The sequence below is a fragment of the Hyperolius riggenbachi genome, chromosome 9 (genome assembly GCF_040937935.1).
Source record: "Hyperolius riggenbachi isolate aHypRig1 chromosome 9, aHypRig1.pri, whole genome shotgun sequence".
NCBI classification, from domain to species: domain Eukaryota; kingdom Metazoa; phylum Chordata; class Amphibia; order Anura; family Hyperoliidae; genus Hyperolius; species Hyperolius riggenbachi.
In genome coordinates this window covers 35,421,699-35,448,637 of record NC_090654.1, presented here as the reverse complement: position 1 = coordinate 35,448,637, position 26,939 = coordinate 35,421,699, and the positions used below count along the sequence as shown (strand labels likewise).

General features: G+C 49.9%; 1 protein-coding gene across 1 annotated transcript; it reads right to left on the bottom strand.

The window, feature by feature from the left end:
* Positions 1-329: 329 nt before the first annotated feature.
* On the bottom strand, positions 330-26,939 carry RFX5 (regulatory factor X5). Its single transcript, XM_068252472.1, has 10 exons — positions 26,803-26,939; positions 23,879-24,004; positions 21,347-21,380; positions 19,315-19,397; positions 18,095-18,214; positions 15,994-16,110; positions 7,582-7,663; positions 3,441-3,639; positions 3,227-3,333; positions 330-1,627 (listed from the first exon to the last, which is right to left on the bottom strand). Exons 1-10 carry the CDS (start codon positions 26,823-26,825, stop codon positions 656-658), a joined length of 1,863 nt encoding a protein of 620 aa, XP_068108573.1. The 5' UTR covers positions 26,826-26,939; the 3' UTR covers positions 330-655.

Here is a 26,939-nt window from a genome sequence, read left to right as displayed (position 1 = left end):
CAAGTTTCCGGCGCCTGCGCAGTAGAGCGGACCCGACTGAGATCAGGTATTTCCGTCTACTTCTGAGCCGAAAGCAGCCACAGCGCCCCCGCTGGAGCCAGCAAAGGTAAATATTGAATTGACAGTCGGGTCTGTCGCCGGCTGTTCGGAGGGCTGCAGCGAGACCCCCGTGGGACAGAGGACGGCGTGGGAAGCCTCATTAGGATCCGGAGGCTTCCCCCACCCGAGGTGAGTACCCCCCAGGGGATGTTTTTGATGTTACAGTGTCTCTTTAATCATGGATTATCCCTACAGCCCACACAGAAATAAGAACGCATCCAGATGTGGTCTGTAAGAAATTTCTGTTTTATGAATTGTGAAGAACTGACAAATAATACAAACATGGAGGACAGGGGAGGGGCTAAGGGGGTATTAGAGTCCTGTACGCTCCTCAGGTGGCTGATGGGGCTGCGATATCTAGTGATATGTCACTTGCAGTAATAAACGAGAAAGGGAAGTTATGGCTCTGTTCCTGCTCCCGAGCCCCTGACGCATCTGCTTTGCAGACATATTTCTGTCCCGTCCTAAACACAGAGGTCTTCCCGGCTCGTCAGGGGGAAGGGCGGACTCGTTTTGATCGGGGTACAAGGACTGGCATGCGAGGGTGAGGTGAAAGTCAATCAATTTGCACCCTAATCCATTCTGATTCATCCTGTGTGGACCTTTCCTCTTTCTTTGTCCTCTGGCTCTCTGTTGTCCTTGCCGTCCGCTGTGCCAAGCTCTGCCTGCCATCTTGGATAACGCTGACCTGGTTTGGTACAACTTCGACCTTCAGCTCACAAACCGACTGAGCTTCTTTTGTCTCGACCAGTAAGGGAGAGGGCCTTGAAAGATGCGATTCCTCCGGTGCCTTTGGTTGACTTTTCAGGATCAGGTTTTCACCTGTAACGAGCGATGTGGAGAGGTTTTCTTGTGGGACGGAAGCTGATGGACCGGCTGGTTTGGCTGGGCCTATGTTGCTGTCCCTCGTTTGAGTTAGGCCAGAGGTGTCTGTGACAACAACCCTCCCCAATGGAGCACTGGGCTGGGAGGGCGTTTTGTTAACATTTATCTGAGTGTCCATCTTTCGTGGCCGACCCCTCTTTCTTTTGGACAGCCCCTCTTCTGATGAGGCAGTGGTGGAAGACCCCAGTCGTTTTACCACCTTGCTCTCAGCTGTGCCACCAGCTCCCGCCAACTCTTTGATACCATTCTGGTTGGTTTTAGGCAAGGTATGAGATTCCAGATTGACTACATCAGGAAGGATCATGCTGATGACTGGCGGGCCCACTGGCTGAGAGACAAGTCCTGTCCCATTCACCCCTGTGGTCACAGTGAGCGGCACTCCAGAGGAAACAGCAGTGAATGGCAAAGGTGACACCTTCAGGTGCCCGGGGAGGAGGCTGGAAGTCAGTACAGGAGGGGTGAACCGAACTGGGGGGCTGGAACTGAGGAACTTCTCTTCTGCTGGAAGACGGGGTAGAAGGATCGGGAGTTTGGCCACCAAGGCGTCGACTTGTGGGCTGCTGGCTGTCTTCTGCGGCTCAGGTGGTCGCTTTTTTACCTGTGGAGGGCTGCCAGGGTGTGTGACTGGGGAAGTCTTCTTGTTCTAATATTAAGAGAACAATGAGATTTACTACAATATATTGAATATATTCACAGGGAGAATTGGATGACTACGTTAAACCTGACAAATATAGATGATTATACAGTTGTACAGAGGCGCCAGTGTAAAAAAGAAGTAAAAACTTTAAAAAATTGAGGGGTTAGCGGTGGACTTACCTCTCCAAGGTATACACAAGATGCTGTTGGTTTTTTCAACATAAACAATTTATTAACATACTCCAGACAAGTGCAGAGTATGTAAATTGTTTTTGTTGAAATAACTACAGTGTCCACCGCTGGTGGAGGGGATTTGGCCCCTTTCTTCCGAACTACAAAGAGTGACTTCTTAATCCTGAGTGGGGACAGGTCTAATACTCCCCACCTGCCTATACAGTGGTTACCTTGATGGTAACCCAGACTTGTGAGTATAACGTCATACTTACTCTTTCACTCCCACATTTCCAGTACATACTACACTATATTGGGCTCTCCACATGTCTCCCTTTTATTCAGATATAGATGATTATTACTTATTCCAGTCATAAAAAAGAAAGAATGGTTTAATATATATATATATATATATATATATATATATATATATATATATATATGTATATATATATATATATATATATATATATATATATATAAGTTCAACCTGTCCCAATATCTGTTCATATAACCCTGACACAGCAGCACCAATGTCCCTTCGGGGGGAGGGGCTGTACTATAAGCCACTCCGACTTGACTACATTACATAGCAGTCTAGTGATGGACACACATTAACACTATGCTACAATTGTTTTGATTAAACAAATTCCATCTAAGAAAACTCAAACTACAACCTTAACGGACATCCGAGGTGAAACTAATCTGATGAGAAAAACAATTGCATCTATCCTCCTCCTCAAATGCTTTTTTTTTTTTTTTTTTTTTTTTTTAAGATATCCCACAGTTTTTTATATTTACATCTAGTTTTTAAGTTTTTACTGTTTCATTGTCTCTGCTCAATGACACCTTCATTGAAGTATGCCAGAGCTAAAATCTATGAATTATTGACCCCTTTTATCTTTTTCCTGCTCTCAGAAGCCATTTACTGACAGGAAAGTGTTTTATGGCTGTAATTACTCATCAGTGATGGGTATGCTATAGTCTGATCCAGTCCGACCCGGACAGAAACTCACTTGCATACCTGATGTTTAACTCTTTCAGGCAGAAAAAGGAACACAGCCTAGTTATTTGTGTGCTTGGTACTGTACATACACGTCTATCTCATCATGTCACCTCGGCTGTCCTTTAACTGCTTTAAGTTCCAGGACATAGATTCTACGTCCTAATTAGTCCCCCTGTATGTTCTAGGCCTCGTTTACATCAATTAGCACAGATAGATAATACTCTGATCATTGTTCATCGCTCATACCATCCCCATCTACAAGAAACAAAGAAAGCAAACGATGCAGCCAATGTTGGCCACTGTGTTATTTAAAAAATGTATAAATGAAGCGCACATAAGCTGGAACCCCCTCTATGCGAATAGTGGAACGTTTAGCTATATATCTGGAGCTCAGAAGTAAAACTAGGCCTTGTGGAATTTTCCCTTCACCTTAGCTGATGAGTCCGCTGTGCTGGCGTCGGGAGAGGGCGGCCTTTTGTTCCCGGGTATGTCCGCCGGCTGTTTCTGTACCTTCTGCACGCTGCTCTGTGAATTTTCTGCAACAAAAATGAGAAATTAAAAAAAGGGATGTTAATATGACAACAAAATCTGACTGTAAGCTGCAGGAAAGGCGGAAGGTAGAAGCCACACTGCTTGCCATTACCTGATAGGACCATGGAGAGGACCAGCTCGGCATTGGCACTGCGGGGGTTAATAATGTGCTGTTGGATGAGGAATTGGGCCACTTCCACAACGTTGTTGAACGACCTCTTTAAAATCTTCTCTGCCCAGTTACAGATAAGGGCGCAGGAGGCATTGATCACATCGTTATTGTAGGATTGGACCAAATCTGTGAGCTCCGACTGACAAAACAAAAAAAACAGAAGTCATAATCACTAAGGTCAAAAGCAGAGAAAGTGACAAGTGGCGGGGTGCAAGGGACGCATAGGGGTAGTAGGAGGGTGCTGCTGGCAGACCGGGGAAAAGGAGAGACTGGCACTAATGGAGAAAGTGGGGAGAAAAGGAAAGACTATCCCAAGTAGAAAGAAAAAAAAGAAAGAAAGTGGCACAGGCTGAAGGGCATGAAAAGGAAGGGAAGTATTGGAGGGCATATGTGAGGTGTAAGAGAAAGAAAGAAGCTGGCATGCATGAAGAATAAGGAGGAATACTGCACAACTGGAGGGAAAGACTGGCATAAGTGGAAGAGAAACAGAGACTAGTGAAGGCGTTAGGCAGAGACTGGCACAGTTGCAGGAGTAAGTGAAAGACTACTTCAGGTAAATAAGCAATGGAGAGACTGGTACAGGTGGAAAAGGAAGCCAAGACTGACAAGGGTGAATAGGAAAGGGGGAAACTGGCACTGGTGGAGAAAGATCAGAGAGACTGGCATGGGAGGAGAAGGAATGGGTAGACTGGCATGGGAGGAGAAGGAATGGGTAGACTGGCATGGGAGGAGAAGGAATGGGTAGACTGGCATGGGAAGAGAAGTAATGGGTAGACTGGCATGGGAGGAGAAGGAATGGGTAGACTGGCATGGGAGGAGAAGGAATGGATAGACTGGCATGGGAGGAGAAGGAATGGGTAGACTGGCATGGGAGGAGAAGGAATGGGTAGACTGGCATGGGAGGAGAAGGAATGGGTAGACTGGCATGGGAGGAGAAGGAATGGGTAGACTGGCATGGGAGGAGAAGGAATGGGTAGACTGGCATGGGAGGAGAAGGAATGGGTAGACTGGCATGGGAAAAGAAGGAATGGGTAGACTGGCATGGGAAAAGAAGGAATGGGTAGACTGGCATGGGAAAAGAAGGAATGGGTAGACTGGCATGGGAGGAGAAGGAATGGGTAGACCGGTATGGCAGAAGGAAAGGGTAGACTGGAATGGGAGGAGAAGGAATGGGCGGCATGGGAGGAGGAGGCAAAACGTCTGACACGCGGAGTAAAAAAAGAAAGTAGATTGGCAAGCTGAAAGAAGAACAGAAATTGTTACATGTTAAAGAGGAGTAAGACAGACAAGCACAGGTAGAGGAAGAATGGAGAAACTGGTTCATGTGGAAGAAGAATAGAAAGATTGGTGGAGGGAGAATGGAGAGACTGGCACAGGTGGAGGAGGGGAAAGACTGGCACAGGTGGAGGAGGGGAAAGACTGGCACAGGTGGAGGAGGGGAAAGACTGGCACGGGTGGAGGAGGGGAAAGACTGGCACGGGTGGAGGAGGGGAAAGACTGGCACGGGTGGAGGAGGGGAAAGACTGGCACGGGTGGAGGAGGGGAAAGACTGGCACGGGTGGAGAAGGGGAAAGACTGGCACGGGTGGAGGAGGGGAAAGACTGGCACGGGTGGAGGAGGGGAAAGACTGACACGGGTGGAGGAGGGGAGAGACTGACACGGGTGGAGGAGGGGAGAGACTGACACGGGTGGAGGAGGGGAGAGACTGACACGGGTGGAGGAGGGGAGAGACTGACACGGGTGGAGGAGGGGAGAGACTGACACGGGTGGAGGAGGGGAGAGACTGACACGGGTGGAGGAGGGGAGAGACTGACACGGGTGGAGGAGGGGAGAGACTGACACGGGTGGAGGAGGGGAGAGACTGACACGGGTGGAGGAGGGGAGAGACTGACACGGGTGGAAGAGGGGAGAGACTGACACGGGTGGAAGAGGGGAGAGACTGACACGGGTGGAAGAGGGGAGAGACTGACACGGGTGGAAGAGGGGAGAGACTGACACGGGTGGAAGAGGGGAGAGACTGACACGGGTGGAAGAGGGGAGAGACTGACACGGGTGGAAGAGGGGAGAGACTGACACGGGTGGAAGAGGGGAGAGACTGACACGGGTGGAAGAGGGGAGAGACTGACACGGGTGGAAGAGGGGAGAGACTGACACGGGTGGAAGAGGGGAGAGACTGACACGGGTGGAAGAGGGGAGAGACTGACACGGGTGGAAGAGGGGAGAGACTGACACGGGTGGAAGAAGAATGGAGAGACTGGCACAGGTGGAGGAAGAATAGAGAGACTGGCACCGGTGGAGGAAGAATGGAGAGACTGGCACCGGTGGAGGAAGAATGGAGACACTGGAGGAGGGCAGACACTGGCGCAGGTGGAGGAGGGCAGACACTGGCGCAGGTGGAGGAGGGCAGACACTGGCGCAGGTGGAGGAGGGCAGACACTGGCGCAGGTGGAGGAGGGCAGACACTGGCGCAGGTGGAGGAGGGCAGACACTGGCGCAGGTGGAGGAGGGCAGACACTGGCGCAGGTGGAGGAGGGCAGACACTGGCGCAGGTGGAGGAGGGCAGACACTGGCGCAGGTGGAGGAGGGCAGACACTGGCGCAGGTGGAGGAGGGCAGACACTGGCGCAGGTGGAGGAGGGCAGACACTGGCACTGATACAGGTGGAGGAGGGCAGACACTGGCACTGATACAGGTGGAGGAGAGTAGACAATGGCACTGATACAGGTGGAGGAGGGCAGGCACAGGTGGAGGAGGGCAGGCACCGGCACAGGTGGAGGAGGGCAGGCACAGGTGGAGGAGGGCAGGCACCGGCACAGGTGGAGGAGGGCAGGCACCGGCACAGGTGGAGGAGGGCAGGCACCGGCACAGGTGGAGGAGGGCAGGCACCGGCACAGGGAGAGGAGGGCAGGCACCGGCACAGGGGGAGGAGGGCAGGCACCGGCACAGGGGGAGGAGGGCAGGCACCGGCACAGGTGGAGGAGGGCAGGCACCGGCACAGGTGGAGGAGGGCAGGCACAGGTGGAGGAGGGCAGGCACCGGCACAGGGGGAGGAGGGCAGGCACCGGCACAGGGGGAGGAGGGCAGGCACCGGCACAGGGGGAGGAGGGCAGGCACCGGCACAGGTGGAGGAGGGCAGGCACCGGCACAGGTGGAGGAGGGCAGACACTGGCACTAATACAAGTTGAGGAGGGCAGACCCAGGCACTGATACAGGTGGAGGAGGGCAGACACTGGCACTGATACAGGTGGAGGAGGGCAGACACTGACACAGGTGGAGGAGGGCAGACACTGACACAGATGGAGGAGGGCAAACACTGGCACAGGTGGAGGAGGGCAGACACTGATACAGGTGGAGGAGGGCAGACACTGGCACTGATACAAGTGGAGGAGGGCAGACACTGGCACTGATACAGGTGGAGGAGGGCAGGCACCGGCACAGCTGGAGGAGGGCAGGCACCGGCACAGGTGGAGGAGGGCAGGCACCGGCACAGGTGGAGGAGGGCAGGCACCGGCACAGGTGGAGGAGGGCAGGCACCGGCACAGGTGGAGGAGGGCAGGCACCGGCACAGGTGGTGGAGGGCAGGCACCGGCACAGGTGGAGGAGGGCAGGCACCGGCACAGGTGGAGGAGGGCAGGCACCAGCACAGGTGGAGGAGGGCAGGCACCGGCACAGGTGGAGGAGGGCAGGCACCGGCACAGGTGGAGGAGGGCAGGCACCGGCACAGGTGGAGGAGGGCAGGCACCGGCACAGGTGGAGGAGGGCAGGCACCGGCACAGGTGGGGCACAGGTGGAGGAGGGCAGGCACCGGCACAGGTGGAGGAGGGCTGGCACAGGTGGAGGAGGGCAGACACTGGCACTGATACAGGTGGAGGAGGGCAGACACCGGCACTGATACAGGTGGAGGAGGGAAGGCACCGGCACTGATACAGGTGGAGGAGGGCAGGCACCGGCACAGGTGGAGGAGGGCAGACACTGGCACTGATACAGGTGGAGGAGAGCAGACACTGGCACTGATACAGGTGGAGGAGGGCAGACACTGGCACGGATACAGGTGGAGGAGAAACTGGTGTAGATGGTCTTACACTCTCGGTCATCTTCAGATCCATGCTAGGCAGCGGTGGCATGCTCACCATGCTTTTCCTCCGCAGCCCACTGTAACAATATGTTTTTATTTGTTAAGGAGACAAGATTATTATTATTACGCAGCGCTGTACAGAGAATATTGATAAATCAAATGCCATTCTGCTGAAACACATTTCCCTTCACAATAGTGCAAAGAATGCTGCATAATGCTGTATACAGTTGTTGCACAATACTCGCAGCAGATTCTACAGAAGGTAGAGGATCTGTTGTGGCTGCCCTATGACTGGCTTACAGTTCACGCCGGGGAGTGCTCAGCTCTCCTGCTTGTCTTCAAGCTAAAGCTGCACACAATTCCTGGTGGAGAATGCTGGTCATATCCACCAGGAGGCTCAACACAAAGAAAATCAGTGGTGTGATAAATAATATCTTACCCTCCAGAATTAGAATTCTCAACAATTAATTCAGCTCTGATAAACTCCAGAAAGGTTTACTACATTTGTGTGATACTCGCTAGCCTTTGTAAAAGTATTTGGTAGACAGCACTCTTGTAGCTTAGCAATGATGTGCCTTGGTCTAAGAGTCTGGCAGCACTCCTGACTCAATAGTCCATTGTAGAAGTATGAAGACCGGCACCATCCAAGTATTAATAATGCTCTTTTATTTAGAAAGACACAGACATATTCAGCATACGACGTTTCGGAGGGTATACCTCCTTTTTTAAGTAGATGTCAGTGTCTAACATAACACGCTCAACAGGTTTAAATAGTACTAGCCGTCCCGCGTCGTAGCATACGCCGCATCTTCTATCTATCTAATAGAGTACGTGCCTCAACCTTGAAGCAAGAAGAATAAAGGTGGGTACACACATCAGATAAAAGTCTTTGGAAAAATGAAAGATCACAGACCAATTTTACCCCCTTCCATGTAGTATCAGAGCCACACCTACACAGTCTATTCTATTGAGCTGCACTCCCCATTAGATAGAAATATTTGCAAGATGCTGCACACAAAGTTGCTGTACACATTCAAAAGATCATTATCTGCAAAAGATCTGTTCCTGCAAAAGATCAGTACCTACAAAATACATTCATAGTCTATATTTCCATGCGGATTATTATGGACATTTTTCCGCATAAGGGCATAAGCATCCGCATACAATGAATTTTCGATGCTGGTCGAAAACACAAATATTTCTGAAGATTTTCGTGAAAATTCGCCAAAAAACGAAAACAGGATTTTCGATGCGAAAATGACAGGCGAAAATTCGCAAGCAACACTGCTACATGCTACATTAGCACTATCCAGGAGCGCCACAGGGAGGATTCCCAATGCCCCCTTTTTATACAACCGGAGGGACCGCGGGAACCACAGCGGCACCCCGGAGGGGGAGGCTAGGTGCCGCAGGCGACCCCCCCAAGCGTGGCCAGCGCCAGGGAGAGCCATCTGCACCCACCTCCCAATATTAAAAACAGGCACTTACCTTAACGTCCATTGCGTTCTGCTACATGCGCATTAATTTTCTCATGGAAAGCATTTTTTGCAGTTTGTATCCTTTGGAGGCAGGTGGTGGATGGCTTGCTCCGGTGGTGTGAGCCCTGGAGTGAGTTGTCCTCCCCCCCCCCCCCCCCTCTGGAGTGCTGTATGTGAGCCAGCCCTGAGCTCTAAAGCTCGGGGTGACCCATGCTTCACTCCTTTCTCATGTGGTGCCCCCAAGTTAATGCGCATGTAGCAGAACGCAATGGACGTTAAGGTAAGTGCCTATTTTTAATATTGGGAGGTGGGTGTGGACGGCTCTCCCCGACGCTGGCCACGCTTGGGGGGGGGGTCACCTGCGCCTCCCCCTCCGGGGTGTCGCTGTGGTTCCCAGGCAGTGAGAGAGCCTGGGACCCTGTGGTCCCCCCGGTTGTATAAAAGGGGGGCATTGGGAATCCTCCCCATGGCGCTCCTGGATAGTGCTAATGTAGCATGTAGCAGTGTTGCTTGCGAATTTTCGCCTCGAAAATCCGGTTTTCGTTTTTTGGCGAATTTTCACGAGAATCTTCAGAAATATTTGCGATTTCGACCAGCATCGAAAATTCATTGTATGCGGATGCTTATGCCCTTATGCGGAAAAATGTCCACAATAATCCGCATGGAAATTCAATCTATGCGGACGTTTATACGGAAAAATGCCCGCAATAATGCACAAGAAACTTCTCTGAATGCGGGCGCTAATGCCCTTATGTGGAAAATGTCCGCAATCATACGCAAGTAATGCGAAAATGACTGGCCTTAGGCGAAAATTAACGTGAAAAAATTAGATGGAAAATTTGCCTGTCAAAACGAAATTAGGCGAAAATTCGGTAAAAATTTATCGAAACAAATTTTTGCATTTTCGCTCATCACTGGCATGTAGCAGGGAGACCGCTTTGCAGTATTGGTTTTTTGACCCTGCATAGTTTGGCATGCAAAAGCAAATGCATATTTGCATGAGCATTGCCTCATGAATAGCCAATTAGGCCAGATTTGCAAAGCCAGACTTGCTAGGGTAGGCCTCTTTTCCACGGACAGTTGATAGGCAGTAACATGCCTCTCAAACTCTTACAACTGCTCACTACTGCCTGGTAACAGCTTGTTGCTGCCTGGTAACTGCTCGCTGCTGCCTGGTAACTGCTCGCTGCTGCCTGGTAACTGCTCGCTGCTGCCTGGTAACTGCTCGCTGCTGCCTGGTAACTGCTCGCTGCTGCCTGGTAACTGCTCGCTGCTGCCTGGTAACTGCTCGCTGCTGCCTGGTAACTGCTCGCTGCTGCCTGGTAACTGCTCGCTGCTGCCTGGTAACTGCTCGCTGCTGCCTGGTAACTGCTCGCTGCTGCCTGGTAACTGCTCGCTGCTGCCTGGTAACTGCTCGCTGCTGCCTGGTAACTGCTCGCTGCTGCCTGGTAACTGCTCGCTGCTGCCTGGTAACTGCTCGCTGCTGCCTGGTAACTGCTCGCTGCTGCCTGGTAACTGCTCGCTGCTGCCTGGTAACTGCTCGCTGCTGCCTGGTAACTGCTCGCTGCTGCCTGGTAACTGCTCGCTGCTGCCTGGTAACTGCTCGCTGCTGCCTGGTAACTGCTCGCTGCTGCCTGGTAACTGCTCGCTGCTGCCTGGTAACTGCTCGCTGCTGCCTGGTAACTGCTCGCTGCTGCCTGGTAACTGCTCGCTGCTGCCTGGTAACTGCTCGCTGCTGCCTGGTAACTGCTCGCTGCTGCCTGGTAACTGCTCGCTGCTGCCTGGTAACTGCTCGCTGCTGCCTGGTAACTGCTCGCTGCTGCCTGGTAACTGCTCGCTGCTGCCTGGTAACTGCTCGCTGCTGCCTGGTAACTGCTCGCTGCTGCCTGGTAACTGCTCGCTGCTGCCTGGTAACTGCTCGCTGCTGCCTGGTAACTGCTCGCTGCTGCCTGGTAACTGCTCGCTGCTGCCTGGTAACTGCTCGCTGCTGCCTGGTAACTGCTCGCTGCTGCCTGGTAACTGCTCGCTGCTGCCTGGTAACTGCTCGCTGCTGCCTGGTAACTGCTCGCTGCTGCCTGGTAACTGCTCGCTGCTGCCTGGTAACTGCTCGCTGCTGCCTGGTAACTGCTCGCTGCTGCCTGGTAACTGCTCGCTGCTGCCTGGTAACTGCTCGCTGCTGCCTGGTAACTGCTCGCTGCTGCCTGGTAACTGCTCGCTGCTGCCTGGTAACTGCTCGCTGCTGCCTGGTAACTGCTCGCTGCTGCCTGGTAACTGCTCGCTGCTGCCTGGTAACTGCTCGCTGCTGCCTGGTAACTGCTCGCTGCTGCCTGGTAACTGCTCGCTGCTGCCTGGTAACTGCTCGCTGCTGCCTGGTAACTGCTCGCTGCTGCCTGGTAACTGCTCGCTGCTGCCTGGTAACTGCTCGCTGCTGCCTGGTAACTGCTCGCTGCTGCCTGGTAACTGCTCGCTGCTGCCTGGTAACTGCTCGCTGCTGCCTGGTAACTGCTCGCTGCTGCCTGGTAACTGCTCGCTGCTGCCTGGTAACTGCTCGCTGCTGCCTGGTAACTGCTCGCTGCTGCCTGGTAACTGCTCGCTGCTGCCTGGTAACTGCTTGCTGAGCACACAGTTCAACAGTCCGTGGAAAAGAAGCCTAAAACTTGGTGATTGAGCACGCATACATTTTCTCATGCAAAGTACTTCTTCTTCTTGCTCGAAGGTTGAGGCACTTACTCTATTATATATATATAGATAGATATAACATCATGGAGTAAGAACCAATCACATTATTGCACGCTTATAGCGACCAATCCCCTTCCTGCAGCACACCGCGGACCTAATGGGGAACTTAACTGGTACTACGCAAAATGAGTGCTGATGTAGATTTACCCATACCGCATTACAAGACTACTAGAGACACACCGACAGCGCATCCCCCAGTGTACCTGCGCCGACCAATCAGCCGCAGGTCTCCAGATGGATTCACTCTGGTCACGCCCCTAGGTAGAGGCGGACCAGATGGGAGACTTTGCCGGCAAAGCGAGCGGCAGAAACTACCGCCTCCTTGGGTCAAGATGTCAGTGCGCACGTGATTTCAACACTGGCCGATGCACCTAAAACGTCGCTCCAGATTCTCCATGTGCATCAGGATTGTACCCAAGCAATGTTAGGCACCAAATCAGAGAAAATGTCAGTAGTGAAATAAGAAAGAAGAAAAAATAATAAACAATAAAAGATAACATATACATAGGGTGAGATTGTACATATAGATAAATAGGACATTAAAGGCTGCATATCATATTCCCTATTCATGCCACAGGGTTCTAGTGTATCGAGTCTATCCTCTATATAATAACCTTTTAATCCTATTGCCACCTCTCTTCAATGGTGGTACATGGTCTAATATTTGGAACCTCAATTGGCTCACTGTATGACCCGCTTGCATAAAGTGTGAAGGGACAGACAATTCACTACACTTGTTTCTTATAGTACTTTTATGTGCTGCTAGTCTGGCCTTCATAGGCTGAGTAGTTTGACCTACATATAGAAGTCCACATGGACATTTTAAAAAACCCTCAGACACCAATTCAATGCTGTGCTATGACAGCTTCCACCCGCCTAACACAATTCTCTCAATTCCTGGTTAGCCGTATAGTAGGCCTAGTGCACACCAGAGCGTTTCCTCTGCGGTTTGCGATCTGCTTGCGGGTGCGGATCCGCTAGGGTAATGTATTTCAATGGGGTGGTGCACACCAGAGCGGGAGGCGTTTTGCAGAAACGCATACTCCCGGGCTGCTGCAGATTTTGGATTGCGGATGCGTTTCTGCCTCAATGTTAAGTATAGGAAAAACGCAAACCGCTCTGAAAAACGGCACTTCAGAGCGGTTTGCCAGGCGTTTTTTGTTACAGTAGCTGTTCAGTGACAGCTTTACTGTAACAATACATGAAATCTACTATACCAAAACCGCTACACAAAACCGCAAAACGCTAGCTGAAACGCTGCAGAAAAATAAGAAAAAGCGTTTCAAAATCTGCTAGCATTTTGCGGATCTGCTAGCGGTTTTTGGTGTGCACTAGGCCGTAGAGGACACACAATTGAGGGCTGGTGCACACCAAAACCCGCTAGCAGATCCGCAAAACGCTAGCAGATTTTTAAACGCTTTTTTTTTATTTTTATGAGGCGTTTTGCTAGCGTTTTGCGGATTGCTGCTGCGGTTTTCAGTATAGTAGATTTCATATATTGTTACAGTAAAGCTGTTACTGAACAGCTTCTGTAACAAAAACGGGTACTTATCCGTTAGCCGGGCGCATCCAGCAGGTGGCGCTAATTACTATTCCCCCTCCAGGCCGACATGGATAGTAGGGAAAGATGTAACTGGTGGAGTTTTGTCGCCACCTAGAGGATGCGCCCGGCTAACGGATAAGTACCCAAAAACGCCTGCAAAACCGCTCTGAAGTGCCGTTTTTCAGAGCGGTTTGCGTTTTTCCTATACTTAAAGAGGATCTGTAACATAAAAAGATCCCCTGGGGGGTACTCACCTCGGGTGGGGGAAGCCTCCGGATCCTAATGAGGCTTCCCACGCCGTCCTCCATCCGTCAGGGGTCTCGCTGCAGCCCTCCGTGGAGTCCGGGCAGCGGTGACGTCATTATTTACCTTCCTGGCTCCAGCGCAGGCGCTCTGACGGCTGTCGGCTCCGAACTACACGGAAATACCCGATCGCCGTCGGGTCTGCTCTACTGCGCAGGCGCAAGTTTCCGGCGCCTGCGCAGTAGAGCGGACCCGACTGAGATCGGGTATTTCCGTGTAGTTCGGAACGGAAAGCCTCCACAGCGCCCCCCGCTGGAGCCAGCAAAGGTAAATATTAAACTAACAGTCGGCACAGTCGCCGGCTGTTCGGAGGGCTGCGGAGAGACCCCCGTGGGACAGAGGACGGCGTGGGAAGCCTCATTAGGATCCGGAGGCTTCCCCCACCCGAGGTGAGTACCCCCCAGGGGATCTTTTTAATGTTACAGAGTCTCTTTAACATTGAGGCAGAAACGCATCCGCAATCCAAAAAAATGCCTCACCCAGGCATTTTTCGTTTCTGCAAAACGCCTGCCGCTCTGGTGTGCACCACCCCATTGAGATACATTGACCAAGCAGATCCGCAGCCGCAAGCGGATCTGAAAACGCCCAAAAAGCCGCTCGGTGTGCACCAGCCCTGAGAGAACAGAGATTAGATGAGATGGAACAGAGATTTCTTCAAAGACAATATCCCCAGCAAGTGTTGAGCAGGGCTAGACAGAGGATGCAGAAAGATAGAACCGACAATCTAAACCATAGGTGGGGACAAAATAAAAGAATTCCATTTGTATCCCAATTCAATATACATAGTGGTGAGATTGCTGGGGCTACACACCGTAATTGGAGTTCCAGGCTCCTCCGTTGATGTCATACAAGCGGGCACCGACACTTAGAGACAAACTGGTAAGTGCTGATCTGGGTTCTAATTTGGCACGTCAGCCTCTCTCTAACCGTGCTGACGACACCTACCCTTGTATGAATTGTATTAACTGTAATAGTGTAATCAAGGGGTTTGTCACAGCAGCAGCTCCGATTGGCCGCGATGGTGGTGCGGGCGGGTGCAAGCGCTGCTGTGACAGACAGCATTTGGGCCAATCCGAAAGCTAGGCTACTACACATCTCCTGCACGAGCGCCTGTGAATGGGGCATAGCGCGGCGCTACGGGGGAGATTTAACAGCCAATGCATCGGTTCTCCGCCATTTTGTCCGCGGCCCCTGGGGGACCCCCTGACAGGTACTGATGTACCCCCAGGGGTACGCAGACCCCAGGTTGAGAACCACTGAGCTAAGCCATTTCAGCTATACAACCTAGTCATTAACCACTCTGCGACCGCCTAACGCAGGATGGCAGCTGCAGAGTGGCTTCCTCGATCATGCCATGTAAACACAGGGGGATGCCGCGATCAGCCTGCCAGCCGCGATCTGAGCTGGCAGGCTGAATTTAACAAAAAAAAAAAAAAGCAAATATGTGTACAGGGTTGCGATCTAGCGCACCACTGTACAGCTAGCTCTGTCACTTAACTGTCCCTCCTAACAGCTCACAATCTAATCCTCATCATAGGCTGATGCCTATGTACGGTATGTGTATTGTAGTCTATGCATCGCAGTCTGGAACTCATGTGGAGGGGGGGGGGGAATTAAAGATTTTTTTTTTTAATAGGATCATTTTTTTTTATTAATAATAATAATAATAATAATAAAAAACAAAAAACTAAAGATCGCAGCAGCAACCAGAGACCACCAAAGGAAATCTCTATTAGTGGGAAGAAAAGGAGGTAACATTTATTTGGGTGCTAAGTTGTATGCCCGATTGCAAAGTGCCGAATTGTAAAAAATGGCCTGGTCACTGGGGGGGGGGGGGGGAGGGGTATAAACCTCTGCTCCTCAAGAGGTTAAAGCGCACACAGTGTTATCATACATGCAGCTTAGCAACTCATCTTAGGCTCGTTACACACCAAAAGCGTGCAGGAGAACGGCTCCTGCACGCGTTGCGGCGTGTCGTCGGGAAACTCCGGTGCGACGCTGAGTAGCGGCGGTGGTAGTTAATTACCCCGAAGGGGAAGCGCCGATTCCCGACGATAAAATGCGCCGGGACGCGTCGTACCGCAACGTATCGAAACGCAGCGTCGGGTGTGAAAGGTAAAAGGAAAGTCTATGGACTTTCCTTCTACCTTGGTTAACGCAAAGTATAGACTTTGCGTTAAAACGCCAGAAGTGGGCTCTGGTGTGAAAGAGCCCTTACCCCTTGTGTCCACCTTTTCTCCCTTCAGATTGTGCACTCCAATGGGAACACAAGCATCCACATAGTGCAGTAGTGTATACACACACACACACACACACACGTTAATATTTATCTAAACACACACACACAAAAGGATATTTGGACTGGCCTCGACCTCCCAGTCGTCTGGCCTTTATGTTGGGGAAAATCTCTCGAATGATCTTGCCGAAGTTGGCCACGCTGAGTGCCCGTCCGCACCGGTTATCACAGTGACGCCTGGGAAGACAGGAAGTGTAGAGCCTTCTGTAAGAATGTGACTCAGTGACATTGAAACAAGCAAGATATCTCTTCTTAATAGTGTATTGTATTTCAAATTATTTCATGTCTGGACCAGGCATGGGCAAACCTGGCCCTCCAGCTGTTAAGGAACTACAAGTCCCACAATGCATTGCAGGAGTCTGACAGCCACAGTCATGACTCATAAAGGGAAATGCATTGTGGGACTTGTAGTTCCGTAACAGCTGGAGGGCAGAGTTTGCACATGCCTGGTCTAGACTCTAGGCCAAGCAGAGCGCAAGGCAGAACCTTGAAGTGTACCAGAGACCTCGGAAAGTAAAGATTTGATACTTACCCAGGGCTTCCTCCCGCCCCATCCTCCCGTGGTGTGCCGTTCAGTCGCGATCAGCCCTAGTAACTGGCTCAGTTGGGTCCAGTCTGGGTCTTCTGCGCATGCGCAGTAGACTCGGACTGATGCGACTGAAGCAATTACTGCTTCTTTACATCGGTACTGCAAATGTAAAAAGTGGCTAAAAAAACAACAACTCATCTTAAAGGGAATATCCGAGGGAAAAAAAAAAAAAAAAAAGAGCTACTTACCTGGGGCTTCCTGCAGCCCCTGCCAGCCATCCTGTGCCCTAGCAGTAGTTCTGCGCCTGCGCAGTACAGTCCAGATGACGTCAGCGCATCGAGCAGGGGCCATGGTCTAACATATGGGCGGGATTATGGGTGGGGTCAGGCAGAAGCATGGGCAGGGCCGAGCAAGTGGGCAGGGCTTAGGCAGCACTGATGACGGGTTTTAGTGCAGTGGCGCTCTAGCACACACTCATCCCTGGCTGGAACAAAAGATTTATTGTCAGGGCCAGCCAGGGAGGTTTTCATTCACCACAGCAGATTTGGGGGGGGGGGGGGGGTAAATAGTACACTACCCCGCACCTGCTTACAGCCATAGTGATGGGGGGCCCCAAGTTGTACATGGATGTTGTGGGTAAGGGAGGTTAAGTTGGGAGAAGGGTAAATAGTACACTACCCCCCCCCCCCCCCGCACCTGCTTACAGCCATAGTGATGGGGGGACCCAAGTTGTACATGGATGTTGTGGGTGAGGGAGGTTAAGTTGGGAGAAGGGTATTTAAAAAAAAAAAAAAAAAAAAAAAAAAAAAAAAGAGAACTCCTCTGCCTTCAGAACTGAGCGCCCAGTGGCGTAAGGCCCCATAGCCACAATTATGGCTGCTATGGCTATCCCTACACCACTGACCACATAATTCATTGCACACATTATCCAGGGACACACTGTAGAATGTGGGTTTGGATAACGTAAATCCATCACAATGCAGCTAAGTGACCACACCCATACAACTGTACCAACAGTGAGTTTACATTCGGCAGTGCAGCGCCAACTGACTCAACCCTCAGAAGTCCAATTCTAAAAAAAAAAAAAAGCAGTGCGGTTTAGATCGGATTTGTAAGCTGATCCAATTAAAATCAATGGATAGCTACCCTCCTTTTTTACTGTTGACAGCATAGTACAAATTGATAGATTTGGAGCAAAATCGTAGAAACCTGCAACCTGTGTGATTGCATCTGCTGTCACTCAGCCCATGAAAACTGATCTGCAGTGATCAGTGCAGCAGTACAAATGGTCAGTGGGATTGCTTAGGATTCCGGCTTGCATGCAAATTGTATGCAGCGTGGATTCAGCCCAGTCAAATGCGTTTCCTTTCATTTACAATTAGCCAGTTCCAGGCTGCATACAAATTTGCATTCATTTTACATGCAACCAGAAATATCAGCATCTCACTGATCATCGCTAACAAAAGACCAATCTATAAGTATTCTATACCTAAACAGAGGCAAAAAGTGTGGGGGAAGCCAAGAACTATTTTATAAAACTTTTTATAAACTGTAAAATAGAACAGAATAACTCCTGCTTTCATGATGGCTTCAGCCACAGGTCTGTAACCCAGAAGCTTGCACTCTACTTACTTGTAAGCATCGTATACATCCTGCTTGGGCAGGCAGGTGTCTGTGTGCTCCTCCAGGTGGTTCCGGATCCAGGTACAGGCGTGCATATGCTCCGCTGTAGTGACACAGCCTACATCCAGACTGAAAAGACAGAGTCTTATTATTCAAGAGGAACTGCAGTGAAAATAAAAAAAATAAAAATTTTTTTTTATTTTTTTTACAATAATCACATAGATTGTTTAGTCAGTATTTGTCCACTGGAAAATATTTCCTCTCCCCGATTTATATTCTGAAATGTATCACTGGTGGTGACATCTTTAGTTCTGCCAGGTGATCTGTACAGAATTGGTTACTGAGAGTTCTATGCACAGAGAAAGATACTGCTTGCTTGGCAGTTGGAAAAAGCTGTTATTTCCCACAATGCAACAAGGTTCACAGACAGCAAACTGTCAGGACCATGGTCATGACATCACACTGTGGGAGGGGTTTCCCCACAATATCCGCCATACAGACTCCCTTTATGATCTATTTGAGAGAATATTTATCGTGGGAAAGATACACGACCGTAGTAAAGACAGTCAATATATTTTATTTATGAACTCCAAATATGCAACGCGTTTCGCAGATTTGATCCCGTTTCATCAGGCAATAACAATGGAGGTGCCTGGCTCTTCTACTGACCACATATGCTATTGCTCCGTTGTTATTGCCTGATGAAGCGGGATCAAACCTGCGAAACGCGTTGCATATTTGGAGTTCATAAATAAAATATATTGACTGTCTTTACTACAGTCGTGTGTGTCTACTTGGAGGAGGTAAGTCCACCACTACCTCCTCTATTTACCAAGAATTTGTTTTTTAAGCTCATTTAGCTTCCTTTTATCCACTTGGCGCCTCTGTTCTCCTGCATAATATTGAGTCCACCCTGGGTGGAGGGTTGAATCCCCTTTTTCTCATCTACAGAGAGCGACTTCTTATTCCTGAGTGAGGTCAGGAAAATCTCCCCACCTGCCTTTACAGTGGTTGCCTAATGGTAACCCTGGTTTGTGCGTATTAATATTTACTCTTATCTAGTAACCATTTAACAGTACATATACGTAGCACACAAAACATGAGAACCACAACAGCTAAGTGATTTTTTTTTTTTTTTTGCAACCAGGAGGGTCACAAGAGCAAAATATAAAACGACTGTGCCCCCCCTCCCCCTTCCCCCATATTCTCAGTTAGTGGAGGGACGGTACCTTCTATCAGGTCCACTGGGCCCCGGAGGTAGTTGTAGGTAGAGGTACAGCTTGTCATAGTCAGACAACTTCTGGACATCGCCCTGTGGAGTGACAGGCACAGCATACATAAGTGCACAATAAGGGTAGAGTTTTAGGTTAGGCGGGGGAAGGGTCTGCGGGTATAGGTCCCTAAAGCTACATACACACGGGGGACCTTTGTGGCTAGTCGCTAGCGCATAGGGGACGCGCGCGCGACAGCCCGGCAACAGCTCCGCCCGTGCGACAGCTGTCTACAAGTCTCAGAGACGCGGCGGAAGCTGTCGCCGAAGGTTCCTCCCCCCACCGGAAGCTCCATACATTGTGTATGGAGTTGCTGTCGCTAGTCCGCATACACACGGCGGACTAGCGTCAGTTGCTGCGACAGCTGTTGCCGGCGATTGAACAAGTCAATTGCCTGGCGACAGCTCAGAGTAGCGACGGTTCGGGCGCGCGCGTCACACACGGGCGACAGCCGTACCCAGTGTGTATGAGCCATAAGATGTGTAGCAGATACAGTCCTGTCTCATGCAATGATGTGATATATTGTTGTACAGTACTTCAGTCTGAGAAGGATATATATATTTAAAGAGACACTGAAGCCACTTTAAAAACCTGATTTTACCTGTTATTTAGCTTAAAGGAGTCATCAGGGCGATTACAACGAAAATAAGTGCTACTTACCCGAGGCTTCGTCCGGCCCCAAGCTCCCAGCATGTCCCTCGCTGCAGCTCCGCCGTCAGCCATTCGCTGCCGCTGCCTTCCAGTCCCCGGCGATGACGGCGCAGTACGCTCCAGTCCACGTGGTGTAAATTGACAGCGCCGCTCACAGCGGCACAGTACAGGCTGACCTCCAGGTCGGCCTGACGTCATCGCCGGGGACCGTGAAGCTTCACAGGCGAACGGCTCACCACGGAGCTGCGGCGAGGGACATGCTGGGAGCTTGGGGCTGGACGAAGCCCCGGGTAAGTAGCACTTATTTTCTTCATATTCCCTGATGACTCCTTTAACCTCCCTGGCGGTCTATTAAGATCGCCAGGGCGGCTGCGGGAGGGTTTGAAAGTTGGCTGCATGAAAGCCCACTAGAGGGCGCTCCGGAGGCGTTCTTCCGATCGCCTGCTGGCGCCCAGAATAAACAAGGAAGGCCGCAATGAGCAGCCTTCCTTGTTTTGATTACAGCGACGAGCGGAGTGACGTCATGGACGTCAGCCGACGTCCTGACGTCAGCCGCCTCCGATCCAGCCCTTAGCGCTGGCCGGAACTTTTGTTCCGGCTGCGCAGGGCTCGGGCGGCTGGGGGGACCCTCTTTCGCCGCTGCTCGCGGCGGATCGCCGCAGAGCGGCGGCGATCAGGCAGCACACGCGGCTGACAAAGTGCCGGCTGCGTGTGCTGCTTTTTATTTTGCTCAAATCGGCCCAGCAGGGCCTGAGCGGCGACCTCTGGCGGTGATGGACGTGTATAGTCGTCCATACCGCTGAGGAGGTTAAGGAATATGGCCAGTGCTAAAACGCTGCATTCCCGCGCCAGAAAAAGGGTTTTATAACCCCTAAATCCTGGGGCAAAAATCCACGACTTTCAAAGTTGTGGATTTTGCTGCCCGGGGAGGCAGAGCTTAGTGCTGTAGCTCTGCCTCCATTAGCATCAATCACCGCTGATCGCCGCCTCCCCCCCGCCCCTCTCAGTGAAAGAAGACAGAGGGGTGGGGGAGAGGCGGCGATCAGAAGGTATTGAAGCAAGTAGAGGCAGAGCTACAGCACTAAGCTCTGCCTCTACAAGGAAGAGCTCCCTGGTTTTTGCCCCGGGGATTTGGGGGGTTATAAAACCCTTGTTCTGCCGTGGGAATGCAGAGTTTTAGCACTGGCCATATACCTTAAGCTAAATAACAGATAAAATCAAGTTTTTAAAGTGGATTCAGTGTCTCTTTAATAAGTACAACTGGGGGTAACACTGTCAGAGTTCACAGGTCACATATACAGTGGTCAAGATATGAGATCAAACAATGCACATTACATACCAGTATACTGTCTACTTTCGACTGCACAGCTTTCCTGGTGAAAAAAATAAATATAGATGGTCAACAAACTCATTGGACGGGATAAATAGATGATAAACTCATTACACAGGGAGGGAGCATCAGTCAAAGGCAGCGTGTCACACTGCAACACATGACCAAACTAAGGATATCTCCAAACTGCCACCTTTTGGCCTCTGCAAGGGTTTCCAATAATGATAAAAACTGCTGAAAAACATATCAGGGTACATGCGCTGTACATGAGGTCCCAGCACATAGCCACTCCCCTCCAGTCTCTTAAAGAAAACCTGTAACAAAAAAAACCTCCCCAGGGGGGTACTCAGCTCGGGTGGGGGTAGCCTCCGGATGCTATTGAGGCTTCCCCTGTCCTCCTCGGTCCCACGGAAGCGGCAATAAAGCTCCCAGAACAGCGGGGATGTAAATATTTACCTTCCCGGCTCCAGCGCAGGATCGGCTCTTCGCTCGGAGATAGGCGGAAATAGCCGATCGCTGTTGGCCCGCTCAACTGCGCTGGCGGAAGTATCCTGCGCCTGCGCAGTAGAACGGACCCGACAGAGATCAGCTATTTCCACCTATCTCCGTGCGGAAAGCCGCAACAGCGTCCCCGCTGGAGCCAGGAAAGATAAATAAATCAGTGCTTATCAGGGGAGGATTTCTGGGCACTTCGGGGGAGCCAGCGCTGGATTGCCTGCAGCTACAGGGGACGGGGAAGCCTCATTGGGACCCTGAGGCTTCCCCCTTCCAAGGTGAGTACCCCCCAGGGGAACTTTTTTTTGTTACAGGTTCTCTTTAAAAATTATTACATGGCTATGAAGGCTACATTTTGGACCTCTATGTGGTGGTTTCACAACTCTACCCTTAGCTGCAGGACAGGAAATGGACAGAAATCTTCCCAAGTGTGACGCATGAAGTAATACACGATTTTGCAGTAAAAATTTGAAGGCCTTTGACCTCTGGTTTTTATAGCTACATGTATGCCAGACTGAAGCATGCCCTTACTTCCTGTCATGCCTAGGCAAAAGTTGTGTAACCAGCAATGGTATCCCAGTAACCAAGGCAAGCATTTACCGTGTACTTCCAGGCTAAATACCAGTAGACCTTTTATTTTTTTTTTTATTATTAGAACCTGAACTGAAAATTAAAAGTCAAAATTAACATACACAGGTCATACTTACCTCCTGTGTAGTCTACTCATCAATCTCTTTCTCCTCTCCTGTGTCCTATTTGTCCACTGTGATCGATGGAATTCTCCGTCCTCCATTCTGAAAATGGCTATTACCCCATAACAGCTTCCTGGTCAGCACACTGTTAAACTGTAATATCGAGCACTTGAGCCATAGGGACACATGGGCATTACCTTGCACATTCAGTTGTAACTGACAGCAGCTGATATATAACTGACAGCAACTGGTTTATTTATTTTATTATTACTTTATTTAAGGGAACACTGTAATAAGAAAATGGTGAGCTTCTGAGAGGAACGGATGGCGAGGTAAGTATGTAATATTCATTTGCATCTACATCATGTGTTTATTTTAAATATTTTTACTCAGTACAGCTTCCCTTTAAAGTGGATCTGAACTCTTGCACAGGACAGAAGGAAAACTGAGAAATGCACCCTGTATGTATTTAGAGAGTTTAGCCTGTCTAATTTCCCCTCATCTGTGACTAATCCAACTTTCATTTGATCTCTCAGCTGTATCAGCTGAGAAATCTCTGCAGAGCAGCTAATTTTTAAGCACAGGATATTAACCCTATGTCTGCTTCAATAAAAGCAGGAAGTAGACACTGCTGATTTATTGCAGGATTTGTATGAGCTAATAAAGAAATGTTTTTTTAAAGGGTATTATACTGTTGCTTATCTTTTAGAGAACAGAGGAAGTTCTGAGTTCAGGTCCACTTTAATAGTCCAATGGCTAAATTTGCCCAGCCAATTAAAAAAAAAGATTGCAAAGGGTTAAGATGCTGACAAACAAATATTCTGATTGGCAGTTTCGAACAACTGATACAGTTTTCCTCGCACCAGTTTTACACATTGTACTGCTAACTACACAAAAGGTGGAAATACCCTGTGCTGCACTGCAAGCTGCTTGACATCTCGGAACAGAGATTTGGGCACAGCTGGTGCCACCATACAGCGTAATAGGAATTACAGCTATAGCGGCGCTCGGTGAATAACTTCGGCACCGTCACAAGACGGAGCTGACGTTACTTTTAAAACACTGTAATTCGGCCGCCAGCAATAGCTGGAAGCCAAATTACATAATTTCCCACCATCCACGTGGACCTGGAGGGGCAATAGTAATTAACGCCACCGGGACCTGTGCAGGAGCAGGGTAAGCCGTATATTGGCTGTATTCTGTGCCCAAGTCTCCCGGCAGAGATTTCACTTGTACACAACACCTCAAATCCAATGTTTCTGACAGACTGTCAGCACAGTGGGAAGAGCACCCTTTACTGTGAAATCACAATGTAACCAAGCCAGTTAGCTACTTGTGAAGTAGAGTGACTCACGTAATGCGACTGCGCAGTTTCTGCAAGAGATTGCTGGGCTCTGTTTCCTCGTGAGAGTCTCCGCCTGGAAGTCCGTCCTTCTTGTCATACAGCACGTCCTCTGCCATCCCCTTCTGCATGCAGGACCTGCCAGAGATATCAATTAGTACAATCACCACCATGGTTAATCTAATAATGTCCTAATGACCTGCAGTGGTAACATGCCAATGAAGGAGGGGTAACAGTGTAATATGCTTGTGGGTGAGGATGGTCATTGAGATACAAATAACTCCAAATAGATGCAGCATCATGCAAATGTATTTACATAATTCTGCATCATCTCAGAATTATTTGCATTTCATAGATCATCCCTACTCTTGCGGTAAAATGTCTTAAAGTACACCTGAAGTGACAGGGCTGCCGTTAGAAATTTCTGGGCCCCGTACTGGGAAAACCTATTGGGCCCCCCTTACTCATCTCACCCCATATTTAAGGTGAACCTCCTATATTTAAAGTGGTGGTGGCGATCAGCAAAGCACTCTGACACATGTAATCCTATGGAATGACTCTCAATGCAGTGCTTCGCAAATGCGCTGCATGCAGCATTTTCTCAGCGATTCCGATTTTCATTCACTGAAATGAGAATGGCAAAATCAAAAGAATCACAATGCAAAATTAGCCGGCTGAGGCAAACACAGCGAACACTCACTGACAGTCTGTACATTCTGTCACAGACTTGCAGCTGGGGCCCATGTGTTGTTCGCTGGTCCCCAGACTCACCTGGGCCCCGTACTGCAGTACGACCTGTGATGCCCTGAAAGCGGGCCTGTGAAGTGAGACTCATGGAAACTTTGTTATTTAAGGCCTCTTTTCCACTAACTGTTTACAGGCAGTGAAATGCCTCTCAAACTCTCACATCTGCTTGCTGCTGCCTGTTAACTGCTTGCTGAGCACACAGCTCAACAGTTCGTGGAAAAGAGGCCTAAGGCCTCCTTTCCATGGACCGCTGATCGGCCTCTCAAACTCTCTCAACTGCTCACTGCTGCCTAGTAACTGCTCGTTGCTGCATGATAACTGCTTACTTCCACCTGGTAACTGCTTGCTGAGCACACAGCTCAACAGTTCGTGGAAAGGAGGCCTTAGGCCTCTTTTCTACAGACTGTTGAGCTGTGTGCTCAGCAAGCAGTTGCAAGGCAGCAGTGAGCAGTTACCAGGCAGCAGTGAGCAGTTGTAAGAGTTTGAGAGGCATTTCACTGCCTATCAACAGTTCATGGAAAAGAGGCCTTAATGCAGCTTGAAAATGGACCAAATACTATAGCTGATGATTTTGATTTGTCTCATGCCAAGCTATATAAATGTGCATAATTACATTAAAATTAAATAATTAGCACCAGCAGTGGCCTTGGGAAGAACCACGTTTTAGTGTGGGTGTCCACAGGGGAGCATGTACCACGTCACTGAGGGTAGGGGAGGCAATAGAAAACCCTGGGGGCTGGAAACATGACAGTGAAGGGGTATATCTTTGCCCATTCACAAGCCAACGAAGAGGAGAGGTGGAAATGGTACCTGGGGAGAGATAATGGTGGTAAGAAGTTAGTGGGAAGATAGGTAATGATGCCACTGGGAGTGCTCAGTTGTTAGCATGGGTTCATGATGCCTCTGGGAAAAGGTTAATAATTCAGTGAGGTGATCCTAGGAATGACGTGATAGGACAGTGAGGAAGGGGTGGTGACTCTGGGAAGGCTGATACATATCAGGGGAATATTCCATATTAAAGAGAACCCGAGGTGGGTTTGAAGAATCTTATCTGCATACAGAGGCTGGATCTGCCTATACAGCCCAGCCTATGTTGCTATCCCAAACCCCCCTAAGGTCCCCCTGCACTCTGCAATCCCTCATAAATCACAGCTACGCTGCTGACAAAAAGCTTGTCAGAGCTGGCTGTGTTTATCTCTATAGTGTCAGTCTGCTGCTCTCCCCGCCTCCTGCAGAACTCCGGTCCCCGCCTGCATTCCTTCCCTCCCTGCTGATTGGAGGGAAGGGACAGGGGCAGGGACCGGAGCTATGCAGGAGGCGGGGGAGCAGCCGAGACTGACACTACAGATGTAAACACAGCCTCACAGCACGGTTGCGATTTATGAGGGATTGCAGAGTGCAGGGGGACCTTAGGGGGGGTTGGGATAGCAACAGAGGCTGGGCTGTATAGGCAGATCCAGCCTCTGTATGCAGATAACATTCTTTAAACACACCTCGTGTTCTCTTTAAGGGAATATTCCAGAGCTGATACATTCCAAGGGAATATATTGTTCCGTGGAACAATAGAAGGTTCTTTTCCATTAGCCGGGCGCATCCACTAGGTGGCAATAAAACTCCACCAGAGTTACATCTTTCCCTACTATCCATGGCGGCCTGGAGGGGAAATAGTAATGAACGCCACCTGGTGGTTGTGTCCGGCAAACAGAATAGTACCCAATATAATCACATAGCAATCGCAATGCAATTATATTGTAACAGTACATTTACATTTGCAGTATGGTGGAAACCATCGTTACGTGAAGCATGCTGCACGGTACCAGACAATGTGCGCCTTCAGTTGCAGTAAAGCATACTTTCCATGTACTATATGATCCACCGAATGCATCGCATAGCACATGTAACACCTGATGAGACTTTCCCCTAATGTTCCATCCAGTTTTTACAGCGCACTCACCACAACACCCCAGTGTGAACCTAGCCTAAAGGAAGCTGACAGTCAGTGAGGTTAGAGTGATTGTACCCTAGGGATGGGAGCGATATACAGTATATTGGTGCACGATAATGGTACTCCTGGAGGAGAATGGAGGTTATATGTCAATGCATGGTAATGGTTTTACATCTACAAATGCTACCAATATTACCAGCAGATACAAAACATTCCACTGCTACATTTCCCACACACAGCTCACCTGTGTTTAGGGTAGATACACATCCATTTTTGATTGGCCAATCACAGACCAATTTTACCACTTCCATGTAGTATAAGGCTCAACATAGTTTGAATACTATGAACAGAATGGACAGGATTCACAAAGCTTTTTTCTAC